The sequence below is a fragment of the Astatotilapia calliptera genome, chromosome 1 (genome assembly GCF_964374335.1).
Source record: "Astatotilapia calliptera chromosome 1, fAstCal68.1, whole genome shotgun sequence".
NCBI lineage: Eukaryota > Metazoa > Chordata > Actinopteri > Cichliformes > Cichlidae > Astatotilapia > Astatotilapia calliptera.
In genome coordinates this window covers 5937287-5958107 of record NC_137422.1, presented here as the reverse complement: position 1 = coordinate 5958107, position 20821 = coordinate 5937287, and the positions used below count along the sequence as shown (strand labels likewise).

The window sequence follows — 20821 nt, the reverse complement described above, 5'->3', positions numbered from 1 at the left end:
CAAGGTCTCAAAACTCTCCATATAAAGTCAATGGAGAGCTCGTTCAAAATCATCGCTGGATTTCTGTAATGAGAGGCATATTCGAATCGTCATATCTCCTTAACGAAGCGACTTTAAGACATGAGGCTTGTCCCCGAATATCTTCAGACACTCCTGACGCTCACAATTCAAGAATTTCTTTCTCACCTATTACCGTTCTGAAATGAGTTGGACTTGTTTGAGGGTAGGAAATTCGTCCGTCGCTCAGATTTCTTCAGATTTCAAACTGTGGAAATGAACCACTTTTTTCTCTCGTCATAACTTTTTGTTGGATTTCCACAGAGACCTGAAAATTTCCATGACTGTTCATCAAAGCCTGCTGTCTCTTACGGTGAAAGAATGATATCGATACTCCAAATAGATTTCGAGTTACAAAGCGTTGTTTGAGGGGAGGTCAAGACAGTTTTTGCTTCGCTCTACTCAGTTATAGTGCATTAGAAGTCAAATATCTTTAATAATTCATATTGTAATGATAAATTGTAAACACTGGAAGATTCCCCCATCTCTTCTGAACAAAACGGTGTAAGAATGACCGCTCTAGCCCCTACGGTTAGGAAATTATGGTCATTTGTTTGAGGGGAGTCGTCACTATGAGAAATAGGCTGCAATAATCCTGAGCCTCTCTGTGCCTGCGTGTGTAAAAAGGTGCACCTGTTTTGGCGGGAAAACGTAAACAGCCACTCTGATTGGTGGATTCAAATTCAGCAGCTCCCAGGCTGACCTAGAAACTTACTTCTCTCTCCCTGTGTGTGTGTGTGTGTGTGTGTGTGTCTGTGTGTGTGTGTGTGTGTGTGACAGAGAGAGAGAGGGAGAGAGAGAGAGAGAGAAAGCCTTTTAATGGGATGATCTCATTCTAAGATTCTAATTTAATATATTTAGACTGGGTGACTGAATTTGATCTTGGTAGTGTGTCTCTCTGTGCATCAATCATATCTGAGGTCTCCCGTTTCCTCTCTTGTCATATCTCAGCGACAGTTGTACATAGAGCAATGAAAATCGCAGTCAAAGTACACCAAAGTCCGCTGATTCAGCCAGTAGAAGAATTATGCTTCTAGTCCACCTAGTTTTTGAGTTACACAACGTTTTGTAACTCCAAAAAACGGCGTTTTTCGCCTCTCACCGCGATCTAATTCTGACTCCTCTTCAGCCGGTTTTTCAAAGCGCCTGCTCTCTTTCCCAGTGGCGCAGTTGGTAATGACACGGGTCTGCAAACCAAAGGTCGCCAGTTCGATTCCACCTTGGTCAACATTTTTTTTCCCAACAAATTAATACACTGTCACAGACCAGTAAAAAGACTGCAAAAATCCTGTTTCTCTCTCTCTCTCTGTGTTTGTGTGTGTGTGTGTGTGTGTGTGACAGAGGGAGAGAGAGAGAGAGAGAGAGAGAGAGAGAATGCCTTTTAATGGGATGATCCCATTGAAAGATTTAAATTTTATATATTTAGACTGGTTGACTGAATTGGATCTTGTGTGTGTGTGTGTGTGTGTGTGTGTGTGTGTGTGAGTGTGTGTGTTTGTTTAGTGGGAGAAAGAGAACCCTACCCGTATTTGGCAGCATGTCATTGTAGGATTTAAATTGAATATAGTTAGACTGGTTGACTGGATTAGAGCCTGTGTTTGTGTGTCCCTCTGTGCATGTGTGTTTCCTTATGTGTACATATTTCTGATTGTGTCGCTGTTATATATTTTTTTTGCTGATTTTTGTCATTTAACAAGTATATTTTAGGGACCCTCAGCATGTTCAGCATTTTTTCAGCTGTCCATTTTGCTTTTCCAATTGTTCTGTTTAACTTATTACTATTGTGCTAAATCATACTATTTCTGCTATTTTATAAGATTTGTGCTTAATATACTATTTCTGCTATTTTATAAGATTTCTACTAAATCATAGTACAGTATTTCTGCTTTTTATAGGATTTGTGCTAAAACAAAGTATTTCTACTAAATGTAGTATTTATGCTTAATCATACCATTTCTGCTTTTTATAGGATTTGTGCTTAATATAGTATTTCTGCTAAATTATAGTATTTCTGCCAAATTATAATATTTGTGCTAAAACAGTCTTAATTTAAAATTACAATATTCATAGTTCATCACAGTGTCGCTGGTAAATCACAGTATTTCTGCTATCTTGTACTATTTTTCTAAATCATAGTGTTTCTGTAATGTTTAAAGTATTTTTGGCTAAATATATTCTTTCTGTTATCTTATACTATTTCTCCTAAGTTCTTGTATTTTTGAGAAGTTATCATGTTTCTGGTAAGTTACAATATTTCTGCAAAGTTCTGCTATGCTATTGTATTTCTGCCAAGTATTATGTTTCCTCTAAGATATTGCAGTTCTGCTAAGTTATTCCATTTTAGCAAAGTTCTTTTGCTTATGCAAAGTTTTTACAATTTCTGCAACTTTTCAGCTTTTTCAGCTAGTTTTTGCATACAGCTTCAGCTTTAAGCATCCACACTGCATTTTCGCAGGAAATGCAAATTTTTCTAGTTATTATTCCGGGTGTTTCCGTACACTTTTCGCCGTTAAACTACTTCCACAATTTTCAGCCGATTTTCACCGTTCAAATTTTAAACTATTCAGCTATTTTTGCTAATTCCTGCTATGATTTTTGCTATTTTTAACTATTATACTTTTTAAAATATTCCACTTTTTTCCTTTAATTTGTCCCATTGAAATGAATGGGAAACTTCAGCAATTCTGCTAAAATTTGCTTGTTTTTGAAACTTAACTACTTCCTCATATTTTCACCTAGAACAACCATTCAAATTTTAAAATGTTCACAAATTATTGGGCTATTCAGGTATGATTCAGCTTTTTCAAATCTTTTACTGTTTTACTTTTATGCCTCTTAAAGTTTTGAGTTGCAAAATTGTGATTTTTCACAAAATACATGTGTTGTTATGGTTGCTATGCTCTTGGCTTCCAGTGTGCCACTGAAGGTTTTGCAATTTTCACTTCATGTCCGAACAACTTCCTGCTACTTGCTCAATTTTCACTCAACTTCCACAAATTATACATCAAAACGTAGGTATTTTTGCTGGCTTTCAGAAAATGTCACCATCATTGTTGTGGGATTTATAGAATTTTTGCAAATCTCCTCAGACTAACACAAGGTCAGAAAACTCTCCATATAAAGTGAATGGAGAGCTTGTTCAAAATCACCGCTGGATTTCTGTAATGAGAGGCATATTCGAATCGTCATATCTCCTTAACGAAGCAAAGTTAAGACATGAGGCTTGTCCCCGAATATCTTCAGACACCCCTGACGCTCACAATTCAAGAATTTCTTTCTCACCTATTACCGTTCTGAAATGAGTTGGACTTGTTTGAGGGTAGGAAATTCGTCCTTCGCTCAGATTTCTTCAGATTTCAAACTGTGGAAATGAACCACTTTTTTCTCTCGTCATAACTTTTTGTTGGATTTCCACAGAGACCTGAAAATTTCCATGATTGTTCACCAAAGCCTGCTGTCTCTTACGGTGAAAGAATGATATCGATACTCCAAATAGATTTCGAGTTACAAAGCGTTGTTTGAGGGCAAGTCAAGGCAGTTTTTGCTTCGCTCTACTCAGTTATGGTGCATTAGAAGTCAAATATCTTTAATAATTCATATTTTAATGATAAATTGTAAACACTGGAAGATTCCCCCATCTCTTCTGAACAAAACGGTGTAAGAATGACCGCTCTAGCCCCTACGGTTTGGAAATTATGGTCATTTGTTTGAGGGGAGTCCTCACTATGAGAAATAGGCTGCAATAATCCTGTGCCTCTCTGTGCTGCGTGTGTAAAAAGAGGCACATGTTTTGGCGGGAAAAAGTACACAGGCTCTCTGATTGGTGGATTCAAATTCAGCAGCTCCCAGGCTGACCTAGAAACTTACTTCTCTCTCCCTGTGCATTTTTTTGCTGATTTTTTTCATTTAACAAGTATATTTGAGGGACCCTCAGCATGTTCAGCATTTTTTCAGCTGTCCATTTTGCTTTTCCAATTTTTCTGTTTAACTTATTACTATTGTGCTAAATAATACTATTTCTGCTATTTTATAAGATTTGTGCCTAATATAGTATTTCTGCTAAATTACAATATTTCTGCTTTTTATACTATTTGTGCTAAAACATAGTATTTCTACTAAATGTAGTATTTATGCTTAATCATACTATTTCTGCTTTTTATGGGATTTGTGCCTAATATAGTATTTCTGCTTTTTATAGGATTTTTGCTCAAACATAGTATTTCTGCTAAATGTAGTGTTTATGCTTAATCATCCTATTTCTGCTTTTCATAGGATTTATGCCTAATATAGTATTTCTGCTAAATTATAGTATTTCTGCTTTTTATAGGATTTGTGCCTAACATAGTATTTCTGCTAAATTATAGTATTTCTGCTTTTTATAGGATTTGTGCCTAACATAGTATTTCTGCTAAATTATAGTATTTCTGCTTTTTATACTATTTGTTCTAAATTATAGTATTTCTGCTTTTTATAGGATTTGTGCTTAATATAGTATTTCTGCTAAATTATAGTTTTTCTTCTTTTTATAGTATTTGTGCTAAAACATAGTATTTCTACTAAATGTAGTATTTATGCTTAATAATAGTATTTCTATATATTTCTGCCAGGTCCCCAGGCAGCCAATCCTCTGTGAGGACTGAGACATTCAAATTTTCAAATCAGGGCCTGCACAGTTTCCCAGCCAATCAAATAAGTGTCCTGAGGCATTCAAATTTGCATATTGGGGCCTTCGTGGCTTCTAAGCCAGCCAATCATATCTGAGGGCTGAGGAATTCAAATCCACAAATCAGGGCCTGCACGGCTTCCCAGCCAGCCAATCACATATGTGGTCTCAGGCATTCAAATTTGCATATTGGGGAATTCGTGGCTTCTAAGTCAACAAGTCATCCATGTCATATATCTCTAAAAATTCATATTTTAATATTAAATTGTCAGCACTTGAAGATTCCCCCATCTCTTCTGAACAAAACGGTGTAAGAATGACCGTTCTAGCCCCTACGGTTAGGAAATTACGGTTATTTGTTTGAGGGGAGTCGTCACTATGAGAAATAGACTGCAAAAATCCTGTGTCTCTCTGTGCTGCTGCGTGTGTAAACAGATGCACCTGTTTTGGTGGGGAAAAGTGCACAGCCTCTCTGATTGGTGGATTCAAATTCACCAGCTCCCAGGCTGACCTAGAAACTTACTTCTCTCTCCCTGTGTGTGTGTGTGTGTGTGTGTGTGTGTGTTTGTGTGTGTGTGTGTGACAGAGAGAGAGAGAGAGAGAGAGAAAGCCTTTTAATGGGATGATCCCATTGTAAGATTCAAATTCAATATATTTAGACTGGTTGACTGAATTGGATCTTGTGTGTGTCTCTCTCTGTGCATGTGTGTTTCCTCATGTGTACATATTTGTAATTGTGTGGCAGTCATAAATTTTTTTGCTGATTTTTGTCATTTAACAAGTATATTTGAGGGAACCTCAGCATGTTCAGCATTTTTTCAGCTGTCCATTTTGCTTTTCCAATTTTTCTGTTTAACTTATTACTATTGTGCTAAATCACACTATTTCTGCTATTTTATAAGATTTGTGCTTAATATACTATTTCTGCTTTTATAGGATTTGTGCTTAATATAGTATTTCTGCTTTTTATAAGATTTGTGCTTAATATAGTATTTCTGCTAAATGTAGTATTTATGCTTAATCATACTATTTCTGCTTTTCATAGGATTTGTGCTTAATATAGTATTTCTGCTAAATTTAGTATTTCTGATTAATTATAGTCTTACTACTAAATCATAGTACAGTATTTCTGCTTTTTATGGGATTTGTGCTAAAACAAAGTATTTCTACTAAATGTAGTATTTATGCTTAATCATACCATTTCTGCTTTTTATAGGATTTGTGCTTAATATAGTATTTCTGCTAAATTATAGTATTTCTGCCAAATTATAATATTTGTGCTAAAACATAGTCTTAATTTAAAATTACAATATTCATAGTTCATCACAGTGTCTCTGGTAAATCACAATATTTCTGCTCTGTTGTACTATTTTTCTAAATCATAGTGTTTCTGTAATGTTTAAGTATTTTTGGCTAAATATATTCTTTCTGTTATCTTATACTATTTCTCCTAAATTCTTGTATTTTTGAGAAGTTATCATGTTTCTGGTAAGTTACAATATTTCTGCTAAATTCTGCTATGCTATTGTATTTCTGCCAAGTATTATGTTTCCTCTAAGATATTGCAGTTCTGCTAAGTTATTCCATTTTAGCAAACTTCTTTTGCTTCTGCAAAGTTTTTACAATTTCTGCAACTTTTCAGCTTTTTCAGCTACTTTTTGCATACAGCTTCAGCTTTAAGCATCCACACTGCATTTTCGCAGGAAATGCAAATTTTTCTAGTTCTAGTTGCTTCCGTACACTTTTCGCCGTAGAACTACTTCCACAATTTTCAGCCGATTTTCACCGTTCAAATTTTAAACTATTCAGCTATTTTTGCTCTTTCCGGCTATATCTTTTGGTATTTTTAACTATTATACTTTTTAAAATATTCCACTTTTTTCCTTTAATTTGTCCCATTGAAATGAATGGGAAACTTCAGCAATTCTGCTAAAATTTGCTTGTTTTTGAAACTTAACTACTTCCTCATATTTTCACCTAGAACAACCATTCAAACTTTAAAATGTTCACAAATTATTGGGCTATTCAGATATGATTCAGCTTTTTCAAATCTTTTACTGTTTTACTTTTATGCCTCTTAAAGTTTTGAGTTGCAAAATTGTGATTTTTCACAAAATACATGTGTTGTTATGGTTGCTATGCTCTTGGCTTCCAGTGTGCCACTGAAGGTTTTGCAATTTTCACTTCATGTCCGAACAACTTCCTGCTACTTGCTCAACTTTCACTCAACTTCCACAAATTATACATCAAAACGTAGGTATTTTTGCTGGCTTTCAGAAAATGTCACCATCATTGTTGTGGGATTTATAGAATTTTTGCAAATCTCCTCAGACTAACACAAGGTCAGAAAACTCTCCATATAAAGTCAATGGAGAGCTTGTTCAAAATCACCGCTGGATTTCTGTAATGAGAGGCATATTCGAATCGTCATATCTCCTTAACGAAGCAAAGTTAAGACATGAGGCTTGTCCCCGAATATCTTCAGACACCCCTGACGCTCACAATTCAAGAATTTCTTTCTCACCTATTACCGTTCTGAAATGAGTTGGACTTGTTTGAGGGTAGGAAATTCGTCCTTCGCTCAGATTTCTTCAGATTTCAAACTGTGGAAATGAACCACTTTTTTCTCTCGTCATAACTTTTTGTTGGATTTCCACAGAGACCTGAAAATTTCCATGATTGTTCACCAAAGCCTGCTGTCTCTTACGGTGAAAGAATGATATTGATACTCCAAACAGATTTCAAGTTACAAAGCGTTGTTTGAGGGCAAGTCAAGGCAGTTTTTGCTTCGCTCTACTCAGTTATGGTGCATTAGAAGTCAAATATCTTTAATAATTCATATTTTAATGATAAATTGTAAACACTGGAAGATTCCCCCATGTCTTCTGAACAAAACGGTGTAAGAATGACCGTTCTAGCCCCTACGGTTAGGAAATTATGGTCATTTGTTTGAGGAGATCGTCACTATGAGAAATAGACTGCAATAATCCTGTGCCTCTCTCTGCTGCGTGTGTAAAAAGATGCACCTTTTTTGGCGGGAAAACGTAAACAGCCACTCTGATTGGTGGATTTAAATTCGGCAGCTCTCTCCCTCTGTGTGTGTGTGTGTGTGTGTGTGTGTGTGTGTGTGTGTGTGTGTGTGTGTGTGTTTAGTGGGAGAGAGAGGACCCTGCCCTTATTTGGCAGCATGTCATTGTAGGATTTAAATTGAATATAGTTAGACTGATTGACTGGATTAGAGCCTGTGTTTGTGTGTCCCTCTCTGCATTTCTGTTTCAATATGCCTCCATATTTGTAATTTTGTAAGTTATTCTGCTAAATCATAGTATTTCTGGTACTTTTTGGTACTTGTGCTAAATACAGTATTTCTGCTAAATTATAGTATTTCTGCTTTATTATACTATTTGTGCTAAAACATAGTATTTCTACTAAATGTAGTATTTCTGCTTTTTATACTATTTGTGCTAAATTATAATATTTCTGCTTTTTATACTATTTGTGCTAAATTATAATATTTCTGCTTTTTATACTATTTGTGCTAAATTATAATATTTCTGCTTTTTATACTATTTGTGCTAAAACATAGTATTTCTACTAAATGTAGTATTTCTGCTTTTTATACTATTTGTGCTAAATTATAATATTTCTGCTTTTTATACTATTTCTACTAAATGTAGTATTTCTGCTTTTTATACTATTTGTGCTAAATTATAATATTTCTGCTTTTTATACTATTTGTGCTAAATTATAATATTTCTGCTTTTTATACTATTTGTGCTAAATTATAATATTTCTGCTTTTTATACTATTTGTGCTAAAACATAGTATTTCTACTAAATGTAGTATTTATGCTTAATCATACTATTTCTGCTTTTTATAGGATTTGTGCCTAATACAGTATTTCTGCTTTTTATAGGATTTGTGCTAAAACATAGTATTTCTACTAAATGTAGTATTTATGCTTAATCATAGTATTTCTATATATTTCTGCCAGGTCCCCAGGCAGCCAATCCTCTGTGAGGACTTAGACATTCAAATTTTCAAATCAGGGCCTGCACGGTTTCCCAGCCAATCATATATGTGTCCTGAGGCATTCAAATTTGCATATTGGGGCCTTCATGGCTTCTAAGCCAGCCAATCATATCTGAGGGCTGAGGAATTCAAATCCACAAATCAGGGCCTGCACGGCTTCCCAGGCAGCCAATTATATATGTGGCCTCAGGCATTCAAATTTGCATATTGGGGGAATTCGTGGCTTCTAAGTCAACAAGTCATCCATGTCGTATATCTCTAAAAATTCACATTTTAATGATAAATTGTTAACACTGGAAGATTCCCCCATCTCTTCTGAACAAAACGGTGTAAGAATGACCGCTCTAGCCCCTACGGTTTGGAAATTATGGTCATTTGTTTGAGGGGAGTCCTCACTATGAGAAATAGGCTGCAATAATCCTGTGCCTCTCTCTGCTGCGTGTGTAAAAAGATGCACCTGTTTTGGCGGGAAAAAGTACACAGGCTCTCTGATTGGTGGATTTAAATTCAGCAGCTCCCAGGCTGACCTAGAAACTTACTTCTCTCTCCCTGTGCATTTTTTTGCTGATTTTTTCATTTAACAAGTATATTTGAGGGACCCTCAGCATGTTCAGCATTTTTTCAGCTGTCAATTTTGCTTTTCCAATTTTTCTGTTTAACTTATTACTATTGTGCTAAATCATACTGTTTCTGCTATTTCATAAGATTTGTGCTTAATATAGTATTTCTGCTTTTAATAGGATTTGTGCTTAATATAGTATTTCTGCTTTTTATAGAATTTGTGCTTAATATAGTATTTCTGCTTTTTATAGAATTTGTGCTTAATATAGTATTTCTGCTTTTTATAGAATTTGTGCTTAATATAGTATTTCTGCTTTTTATAGGATTTGTACCTAATATAGTATTTCTGCTTTTTATGTGATTTGTGCTTAATATGGTATTTCTGCTAAATTATAGTATTTCTGCTTTTTATAGTATTTGTGCTAAAACATAGTATTTCTACTAAATGTAGTATTTATGCTTAATCATAGTATTTCTATATATTTCTGCCAGGTCCCCAGGCAGCCAATCCTCTGTGAGGACTGAGACATTCAAATTTTCAAATCAGGGCCTGCACGGTTTCCCAGCCAATCATATAAGTGTCCTGAGGCATTCAAATTTGCATATTGGGGCCTTCATGGCTTCTAAGCCAGCCAATCATATCTGAGGGCTGAGGAATTCAAATCCACAAATCAGGGCCTGCACAGCTTCCCAGCCAGCCAATCATATATGTGGCCTCAGGCATTCAAATTTGCATATTGGGGAATTCGTGGCTTCTAAGTCAACAAGTCATCCATGTCATATATCTCTAAAAATTCATATTTTAATGATAAATTGTCAACACTTGAAGATTCCCCCATCACTTCTGAACAAAACGGTGTAAGAATGACCGTTCTAGCCCCTACGGTTAGGAAATTATGGTCATTTGTTTGAGGGGAGTCGTCACTATGAGAAATAGACTGCAATAATCCAGTGTCTCTCTCTGCTGCGTGTGTAAACAGATGCACCTGTTTTGGTGGGGAAAAGTGCATAGCCTCTCTGATTGGTGGATTCAAATTCAGCAGCTCCCAGGCTGACCTAGAAACTTACTTCTCTCTCCCTGTGTGTGTGTGTGTGTGACAGAGAGAGAGAGAGAGAGAGAGAGAGAGAGAGAAAGGCTTTTAATGGGATGATCTCATTCTAAGATTTAAATTCAATATATTTAGACTGGTTGACTGAATTGGATCTTGTGTGTGGGTCTCTCTGTGCATGTGTGTTTCCTCATGTGTACATATTTGTGATTGTATGGCTGTAATAAATTTTTTTGCAGATTTTTGTCATTTAACAAGTATATTTGAGGGACCCTCAGCATGTTCAGCATTTTTTCAGCTGTCCATTTTGCTTTTCCAATTTTTCTGTTTAACTTATTACTATTGTGCTAAATCATACTGTTTCTGCTATTTTATAAGATTTGTGCTTAATATACTATTTCTGCTTTTATAGGATTTGTGCTTAATATAGTATTTCTGCTAAATGTAGTATTTATGCTTAATCATACTATTTCTGCTTTTCATAGTATTTGTGCTTAATATAGTATTTCTGCTAAATTTAGTATTTCTGATTAATTATAGTTTTTCTACTAAATCATAGTACAGTATTTCTGCTTTTTATGAGATTTGTGCTAAAATAAAGTATTTCTACTAAATGTAGTATTTGTGCTTAATCATACCATTTCTGCTTTTTATAGGATTTGTGCTTAATATAGTATTTCTGCTAAATTATAGTATTTCTGCCAAATTATAATATTTTTGCTAAAACATAGTCTCAATTTAAAATTACAATATTCATAGTTCATCACAGTGTCTCTGGTAAATCACAATATTTCTGCTCTGTTGTACTATTTTTCTAAATCATAGTGTTTCTGTAATGTTTAAGTATTTTTGGCTAAATATATTCTTTCTGTTATCTTATACTATTTCTCCTAAATTCTTGTATTTTTGAGAAGTTATCATGTTTCTGGTAAGTTACAATATTTCTGCTAAATTCTGCTATGCTATTGTATTTCTGCCAAGTATTATGTTTCCTCTAAGATATTGCAGTTCTGCTAAGTTATTCCATTTTAGCAAACTTCTTTTGCTTCTGCAAAGTTTTTACAATTTCTGCAACTTTTCAGCTTTTTCAGCTAGTTTTTGCATACAGCTTCAGCTTTAAAGCATCCACACTGCATTTTCGCAGGAAATGCAAATTTTTCTAGTTCAATTCTAATTTTCATTGTTTGTTTGTTTTTTCTTGAAAGGCTTAGAAGTGGACGTTGTGAAAACTATTTTTTTTTCATCTGCGACAATTTGGGATTCATCCCTGAGTCAAAAATGTGGGATGAAGCCAAGGATTACTGTCAGGATAAAAATCGCAGCTTGGCGAAATTCACAGATATTGGCGACATAAATTCACATGTCAAGGAGGAGGACTTCCCAGTCTGGATTGGACTGTACAGAGATGGTAAAGACAAATCAGCATCATGTCACACTATTGTAAATGACTGTAACTGATTGGGACAAAATTCAGTGTCAAATTCAAAGTAAATATATTTCCTAGAATCCTAACAAGTCCGTTAAGTCACCACCAGCAACTTCATGTCTGCTAGTGGTGACTTAACTTTATAACAATCAGAGGTGGGACCAAGTCATTGTTTTGCAAGTCTCAAGTAAGTCTCAAGTCTTTATCCTCAAGTCTCAAGTCAAGTCTCAAGTCATGTCAGGCAAGTCAGAGTCGAGTCTCAAGTCACTGGTGTAAAAGTCCGAGTAAAGTCACAAGTCTGAAATTTTGAATTTCAAGTCCTTTCGAGTCTTTAACCTCTGGGGGGTCCTAGAAAAATGCATACACTATTGGGCTTAGAGCCACAAATCGACCACGCCATGAAAAGTGCCATAAAATATCTATATATTAATATTTTTTCAACTTTAAATTAGCCAATCTTTTAGACCTACTTCTCCTTGAAATATTCATATCAAGTTTTAATTACATTTCGCGGATTTTAACCCTTTATATCCCGGTTTCGTCACATGGCCGCACTGTTTTTTTAGCCCCAAAAAACAAAGAAATCAAATATTTCCCAAAAGATACAATTCCAAGGCCCGGACTCCCGAGTACCACCAACATTCGGAAGATGGCCCATTATTTGGTTGTAATGACCGTGGAATGGGAAATAGCGTTTATAATGGGTTTCAATGGGGCACAAATCGACCACTAGGACCAATAGTGTAAGTTTATCTGTAGCTCAGCCACTGAAGCTAATTTAAGGGAGTCAGACTGGAATTTTGAAATATATGTAACCAGACTTTTTTTTGGAAAAGTTGGCTATATTCCGTTCAACACAGTGCAAATGGCGTGTATACGAACAATGAAAAATGGCACAAATCGACCCAAGACCACCCAGAGGTTAAAAAAAAAAAAAACGAAAAAAGAATGTTGCAGTTATATGCTAAATGTAAATATTAGACCATGTAATTTTTAAATCTGTGTTTTTCTCAACACATGACAAAATAGTGAACTTAGAAAATATACACAAATTGTGAAATTGCACCTCTTTAAAATGCAGCTCAATTAAACCTAGCTCCAAGAATAATTTTCACCGACAGTTCTGAGACCGGCTTTAAAATCGCATGACAAAAATATCATACACATTAAAAAAAACTGCATCACCAACGTAGCCTGGACAACATTTGCTAGTTAGATGAAGTCAGCTATCTCATTGTAGCATATTTATATGCATATTTATAATTAGATGGTTCTTGGAGTGAGTGCATACACTCGTGAAGTTTAGTAACTTCAGGTCACTGCAACAAGCCCAGGTACAGTTTACCGCCGGATGGGTACAGGACCTTGAAATGCACCGTGTAGAACGAAAGACTATCGTACATATCATAAGTTTACCAGTCTCACAAATCGTCTTCATAAATACACATTCGTTAACCGTTTATTAATAGGACCTTTGAGCTCAATGGTAATTAATTAGCAGTAGAAATAATTTCTGGTACGCGTTACAGAAATGTAGCAGTGACAATAATATTGTATGCTGTAATCGTACTGGGCAATTAGTGATACAAAACAACTGTTTTACCCTGTGAATAAAAGTATATGTTTTTGTCAATGTACCATAATAACAGAAGCGAAACGCAATATTGTGTCAGGACAATTCACTATTTATGCACAATAAATAAAGGAGCATAGCGCGACAATTTCTGTTCAGCGCCAGACTTGCTTGTAACCTATTTCACCAATTATGTTAAGAAAAATGACGTATTAACTACAACAGAAGACTTGCCTTTGTGGAAATGCTTGGAGCAGACTAACCTGTGAGCTGGAGTGTTCTGGGACGTTATATTTGGTCTTTGAATGGCTGCAATCCAGGCCACCCGTCGCCTCTTTGTTACTTCGGAAACATGGCTCGAACAATTTCTCTTCAGCGACGTAATCCAATAACAACCAATCTCTTTACCCGTCGGCTTCCCGTGGCTGTCATGTGACCGGCTATTGCAGTTAATAATACAACAGCTTCTTGATATTTTTGTGTTTCTTTTTTATCGCTGTATAACTGATTTCAATTGAAAGCCTGCGTGCGCTAGTACCTCTTGCCACGAGTTCCCAGAATCCTTTGCGGTTTTACCCCTGAATGACGTCACATTTTCAATCTCTATATAATATGCATGTTAAATTTTATATTTGGGGTGAAATATCAAGTCTTTTCAAGTAAACCGGTTCAAGTCCAATTCAAGTCCCAGGTCATTGGTGTAAAAGTCCAAGTCAAGTCACAAGTTTTAGAGCATTTTTTCAAGTCAAGTCTAAAGTCATAAAATTAATGACTCGAATCTGACTCGAGTCCAAGTCATGTGACTCGAGTCCACACCTCTGATAACAATAATACTCATTTGAACAGGAAGCTGGTAGGAATCCTTTTTAAAATGGTCTGCTGAAAATGTTATTCCCCCAAGCAACTGCTGTATGCCCTGAATCTTGGTCACTGTCATTCTTCATAATGAAAAACCCAATACAATTTTTATGTAGTGCAGATAAAAGTTCAACTGCTTTTGTTAAACATTTCCAATATAGACTATGTTTTCCCATTTTTTCTTCAGTTTTTGCTGTTGAAACAGTTCTTTGCATTTTTACTTTAGAGCTAGTGGTGAAGTTGGTGATCCACACAGATTTTCATCTATTTTGCTGACAACTCCTGTTCTACAGGGGAGACATGGAGGTGGAGTGCAGGCACTTCAGGTTACATAAACTGGGCTTTGGGTGAACCAAAGAACAATAGCGACTGTGCCTCCGTCTTATCTGTCAGTAAACAGATGGCTGCCCAAAACTGTTCCCACCGCTTTCCATTCCTCTGCTACTGGAACAACTTGGTCGTAATAAAGGAGAACAAGACCTGGGAGGAGGCTCTGGATCACTGCCGAGCTCTCCGTTCACCGACCCACCAGCAGTTTCGTTATGACCTGATCAGCGTGCAACCAGAAGACTACAACAAGATCATGGCTGTAGTCACCGAAGCCAGCACAGAGGAGGTGGGCTCAGATTTAGTGACTTCACATTTTGGACGTGAGATATGTTTGGAGTTTGTTCATGCTGTTTGTTAGAAGGAGCTATGCAGACAACAGCAGCCATCTTAAGCTCTGCTTCATTTTATGTTCTGAATAACTCTGAATATTCTATAGCACAAAAGAGACGGAGGATATATATTTTCTTTTACTCAGCAAAACTTCATGAAAGCTTTCAGCATTAATTGTAGAGAATGTATGTCTGTTAAGGTTCTCAGTCATCCAGGTCATCGTAGTCTAAGGGTACGTCCAGACTAGCCCGGATAGATTTGAAAACAGCGTTTTTGTCTGAAAAAGCTCCGCGACCACACTAGCGTTTCAGTCGTTTCACAGAGTTGAGCGTCCACATTGAAACGGCTGAAAACGCTTACGTTCCAATTCTATGCATGTGTTAAACGCAAGAAGATTCGACCTGCCTCATTTCTGTCTGCCTTTTATTTACTTTCCTGCTCTATGAAATGTTGTGGCAAAATGTCGAGGAACAGCACCAAGTGGACTAACAATGAGGTGGAGTTGTTGCTGCGAGTAACACAAAAGTACAAAGTTGCAAAAGCAAGTGAGAGTTAAAGAATTTAAGAAAAGCTATCTGGAGCATGTACAGACTGATATTAATCTTTAATAGAGCTGTCAAACCTGAGCGCAAACAAAACAACTGCTGTATAATGCCCTCCGCTATCTTAGTTTAATTGGTCACATGACTGCATCACATGACTTTTTAGAAAGTCTGTGTTTTCGAGTGTCCACACTGTGATGGGACAGCTCCATTTTGAAATGTATGCGTTTTTGAGAGAGTTTTCAAAACGTTGCGTTTTTCCTTGGGGAAAACGCCGTCTCAGTGTGGATAGGAGGCCAAAACGGAGAGAAAATTATGCTTTTTCAAACTAAAACGCATTAGTGTGGACGTAGCTTAAGGAGCTTGGAAAGAAAGCGTCTAGACTTCTTTAAGTGGCTTGAAGACGTTTCACCTCTCATCTGAGAAGCATCTTCAGTTCTCGGGTCAAATGGGCGGTGTGTCTGATTGTGACCGACACACACCTTGGCTCGCGGTTTTCTTTCCAAGCTCCTTAGACTGTAGAGAATGTATTTACTTCTGACACTCTGCTTTTATATGTATGGAATACAAAGTTATGTAAAACACATCTGCCATACAAAATTAAAAACACTAAAACATAATGCTCTTATGAAAACTTAAACTAGACACTAGACTTGTAGTCAAGACCGCCTAATCCGAGACCAAGACAAGACCAAGACCAAGACCAAATTGAGACGAAACCAAGACCGAGACCGAGTCGAGACGAGACCAAGACCAAGACCGAGACAAAAAAAGTCTTTAAACTGCAGCCAGATGCTGCTTCGTTTACGGGTGTCAGGCATATTTATGTGTTTTTGCTTTCACACAGCCCTCTTCACCGCTGTCTACTGTCTATATATATATATACAAACACTTCTATATACATATGCAGGACACCTTAAACTAGTTTTTTAATTAAGCAGCAAGGCAGAACAAAGTCGGGGCTGTATCAAGACACAGGGACTAAACCCCAATTCAACCAGACCCAGAACTGATCCGGAATTAAAACAGGACTACAACAGTAACCAAGACAGAACCAGAATCAGAACTAGATGATAGTAGCACTAAAAATCATCATAGACCTGCACTACACTTATTTTTTAATTCTACCAAAGTAAAATATTTAGATTGAGAAAAGTTTATATAATTATTTAGCCTTGTTGTGCAAACAAGCCTGCAAAACTTAATAAATTTAGAATTTGAAAAGTAACAAATGGTATCTGAAAAGAAACACTAGGTACGAGATACATGTTCTGATGAGTTTTGGCAAACAACTATTTGACTAACATGTGTGTCTCACCTGCTCTTGTTCCCTCTTTGTTCTGCCGTCATTCTCTCTCTCCCTCTCTGTTCCTCTCTCTCCCTCTCTGTGCTGACAATCAAGCCAAACACCAACATCATAAAATATACAGTGGAAACCAGATGTTTAAATACTCTTCAGATAAAAACACTTTTTTAATTGTAACATCAAATCAGACTAAATGTTTATTTTTTTTAGATTGATAAATATAAAAAACATATTTGTTAACTTTAAGAGTAAAGAGAGAAACTGTCTGTATTTCTTAATTGTAAATGGCACCAAATTGTATTCAAATTGAGCCACACTTATGGAGCTCCACAGTTCTTTTTCTGGTGTTTTGGTTGACATCTCTTGATTTTCCCATGTCAAAGAAACAGGCTCTGTGTTTTGCCTTATATGCATCCACAGCTGTGCCACCAATTTACTCACATGGACTCTACTAACCTATCAGAATCTTCTTCAGCTCAGAATGGAATCGTCTGGAGTTTTCTTATTAATTAACAATAAACTTAGTGTACATGTACTCCTAAATTTGATGAAAGTGATAAAAATAGACAGCCCCCTCTTTTTATTCTGACATTTAACTAATTCAAAAGATTTCAACATTAATTTATCTAAAACAAAAGTTTACTCTAAATTGATGTTTAACAGTAAAAAAAAGTTTTTATGTTTTCTCCCTAAAGTGTATGTAAATATCTGGTTTCAACTGTGAATATACTGCTGTGTATTGAAATTCCTCTTGTTTTGCATAGAAATATACTGAACAACATACAAAGCATAATATATAAAATAACATCTACCTGAGTTTTTTCTTTGAAAGAAGCTTCTTATGTCCATTGTTGTGTTCATCAGTACACAATTGAAACCGATTTAGATAGTTTGTTTAGCCGTGGAGGGTAACAACTGAAAATGTGAAAGACTCTCTAAAAAATCAGCATTGCTGTTCGGCTTTTTATTTATCCATTTGTTGATTCACTCGAAGAGCAAGTAACGCAACCAAGTGATCAGTTTGATATCAATCTTTTGTGATACACCGTCATATTTACATTATTAGTTCAGTACGAATGATTTGCTTTGGTACCTGGTCAAACTTAAGCTCTCCTCTGTCTGCAGCAAACTCGCAGGCAGCAGCTTCTCCCCCCTCGCTCACATGGGTGCTGTGCTCAGTCGCCTAGTGCCTGAGCTCGGATCATACCAAAATTAGGGGGAATTTACGACGGTGCGCTCTGTGCTTCGTGTGTTGTTTTTGTTTTATACAGTTGTCAGTCAGGCATCTAACTAACAAATTACACTCCAAAAGACCCCATGCTTCTGAAAAAATGACCCGGGCTTAAGCCCAGTAAGCCACCCCCCCCGCTACGCTGATGGTTGACTCCAAATCTCCCGAACACTATGTCGATTTGAGAACGCAAGACCGAAACAGCGAGACCAAGACCGAGACCAAGACAAAAGTCCGTCGAGACCAAGACAAGACCAAGACCACGTAAAAGTGGTCTCGAGACCGGTCTCGAGACATCCAACTCTACTAGACACTGATATTTTACGTTAATTTCATGGGCTTTGTGCTGAGGTGCAGTCTGATGTTCCTGAATCCTCCCTTAGTTATGTTGCAACAGGCCAAGGCTGCTAGAGGCTTCCCATGATGCACTGAGCGCTCTTGTCATTCTCTCTGTGTTTATACACTAATACTAATCCCACCAGGAACTGTTGCCGTTTTAAACCCCTATGACATTAAAACAATTAAACATAATGTGTGCAGGGGAAGTCTAAGGAGTAAAACGCACTTATTTTGAAGGGAAAGATTAGGGATTAAATGGGTTCACCGTCTCGCCCATAAGGAGTGTTTGGTTCTGTCTCTTTAAAAACTTTGTGTTTTGTTTTGTTTCATTGCAGTAAGTGGACTCTCATGTTATAATAAAACTCTCTTAATGCTTCCAGAGAGGTTCACTGACTGCTTCTTTCCCCTAGGTGTGGACAGGGCTGCGATTCCTGGCTGGTAAATGGCTGTGGGTGAACGGGGCAGATATGAAGTTCTCCAACCTGGCTCAGTGCCCCCCTACAGTGCAGCGCTGTGGAGTCTTAAGAAAGACCAGCACGCACAGTATAGAGACCAGAGACTGTGCAGAGAGACGAAACTTTGTGTGTTATAGGAAGTAGGCCGCTTGACGTCACTGCTACAGTCTTTTAGCCTTCATCAACTATACCTCTCTAATTTCCTCTCTGTTTATTAATGGAATTTTCATTAGAAGGTATTTTCATTAACACATCAGTTTAAATGGGCACCAATTTGTATTCTCTACAGTTGACGCATTGACTAAGCTAAAAATATTCTTTCTTTATATTGTTGCATTACATATTTGCTAAAAATACTCTTTTTTTGGAAATATAAAATTACTCTTTAATCATTAACTCAACTGTTAAGAGTTAAATAAATAGAGCACATTTTTTCTATTTCCTCGATATTCTCATTTTATTCATTACTATTATATTTGATTTTGTTATTACTTTAGATTTCTTTGTGACATTATAATACTTTGTGCTAAGTTAGTGCAAGTAAAAAGAAATAAATGAACAAACTGGCTATAGCTTGTTTGAGTGCTGAATTTCTTTCAGGGGTGTGTGAAGGATGTTGTATCTGGTTGGTTTTTTTAGTTTGACAGCATATTTCTCATGTTGTTTGATGAAGCCAGCTGCTGTTCAACCATGAATGTTTCACACATCTCATGTGCTTATTGTAAATCAATGTAACTTTACAGAATGGCTGCATGCAAGTGTCATCACTTCCCTGTTCAGAAAAAAATTCTTGGTGTCATTATGTCTCACCCTGCCCCGCAGGAGACACTCGCGGCGGCTACGGCAGGTCACTCATCGGCAGCCACCCCATCCTCTGACGGTCCCCTGCCTTCGCCTGAGCCCTTTTCGGGGGAGACAGAGAAGTGCCCTGGCTTTCTGGCCCAGTGTTCATTGATTTTCCGCGAACAGCGGCGTTTTCATAACAATGACGGGGCAAAGATTGCTTTTTTGGTATAGATGCTTCGTGACCGGGCTTTGAAATGGGCCCAGGTCGTGTTAAACTCCAACCCGGAGATCTCTTTTGAGAGGTTTGTGATTAACTTTAAGACTGTGTTTAATCAGGGCTCTGGAGTCGAGCAAGCACGGAACTCCAGTTCCCAGGAGGCCGCAGGGCCACGAGGGGCGGAGGCTTCGGCCGATTACCGGTCCTCCCGGACATCAGGGGGCGCCGACGGAGAGGTACAGCCCATGCAAATCGGCAGCTCTCACCTAACTGCTGCAGAACGTCAGAGACGCATCACGGCCGGTGAGTGTCTGTATTGTGGTAATAAGGGACACATGATTGCCTCCTGTCCATCGCGAGCAAAAGGCCGTGCCCGCCAGTGATGGTAGGAGTACTGGTGGGCGGTTTGAATCAGGATAAATCTCCTCCACGTTTAGCCCTGCCGGCTAAGCTTTTGGTCCACTCCGAGTGTCATTCACTTTCTGTGCTTATTGATTCTGGAGCAGAACAAAATTTCATTGACTCTGAACTAGCAAAACAACTCTGTGTGACTGTGGAGTCACTACCCCACGCCTTATGCGTCACGGCTTTATCAGGGCAGCGCCTCCCCGACATCACACACATCACTGAGCCGCTCACCCTCACACTGTCTGGTAATCATTCGGAGGAGATTAGCTTTTTTGTTTTTCACTCCACTCAGACGCCGTTAGTTCTCGGTCATCCCTGGCTCCAGCAACACAACCCCACGATTAATTGGCAGAAAGGAGGCATCACGGGCTGGGGAGAGGCGTGTCATATGACTTGCCTTAAGGCTGCTGTTCCTCCTAACAAATCGGTCACCGGCCCAGAGCCACCGCGGTCTTCCGACTTAGCAGATGTGCCGTCTGTTTACCACGCTGAGGTGTTTCGGAAGGACCGAGCCCAGTCGCTGCCACCCCATCGGCCCTATGACTGCGCCATAGACCTGCTGCCGGGAGCTCCCTTACCGACCAGCCGCCTCTATAGCCTCTCGCTGCCGGAACGGGAGGCTATGGAGAAATATATAACTGAATCCCTCGCTGCCGGC

General features: G+C 37.6%; 1 protein-coding gene across 1 annotated transcript in view; it reads left to right on the top strand.

The window, feature by feature from the left end:
* LOC145419345 (macrophage mannose receptor 1-like) overlaps positions 1-19320 on the top strand; it is a 60167-nt gene extending 40847 nt beyond the window's left edge. Inside the window, exons 4-6 of the mRNA XM_080302149.1 lie at positions 11568-11770; positions 14513-14835; positions 18708-19320. Coding sequence (XP_080158275.1) covers positions 11568-11770; positions 14513-14835; positions 18708-18896 — 715 coding nt within the window. The 3' untranslated portion in view covers positions 18897-19320. The remainder of the gene's footprint in view (positions 1-11567; positions 11771-14512; positions 14836-18707) is intronic.
* The last annotated feature ends 1501 nt before the right edge of the window (positions 19321-20821 follow it).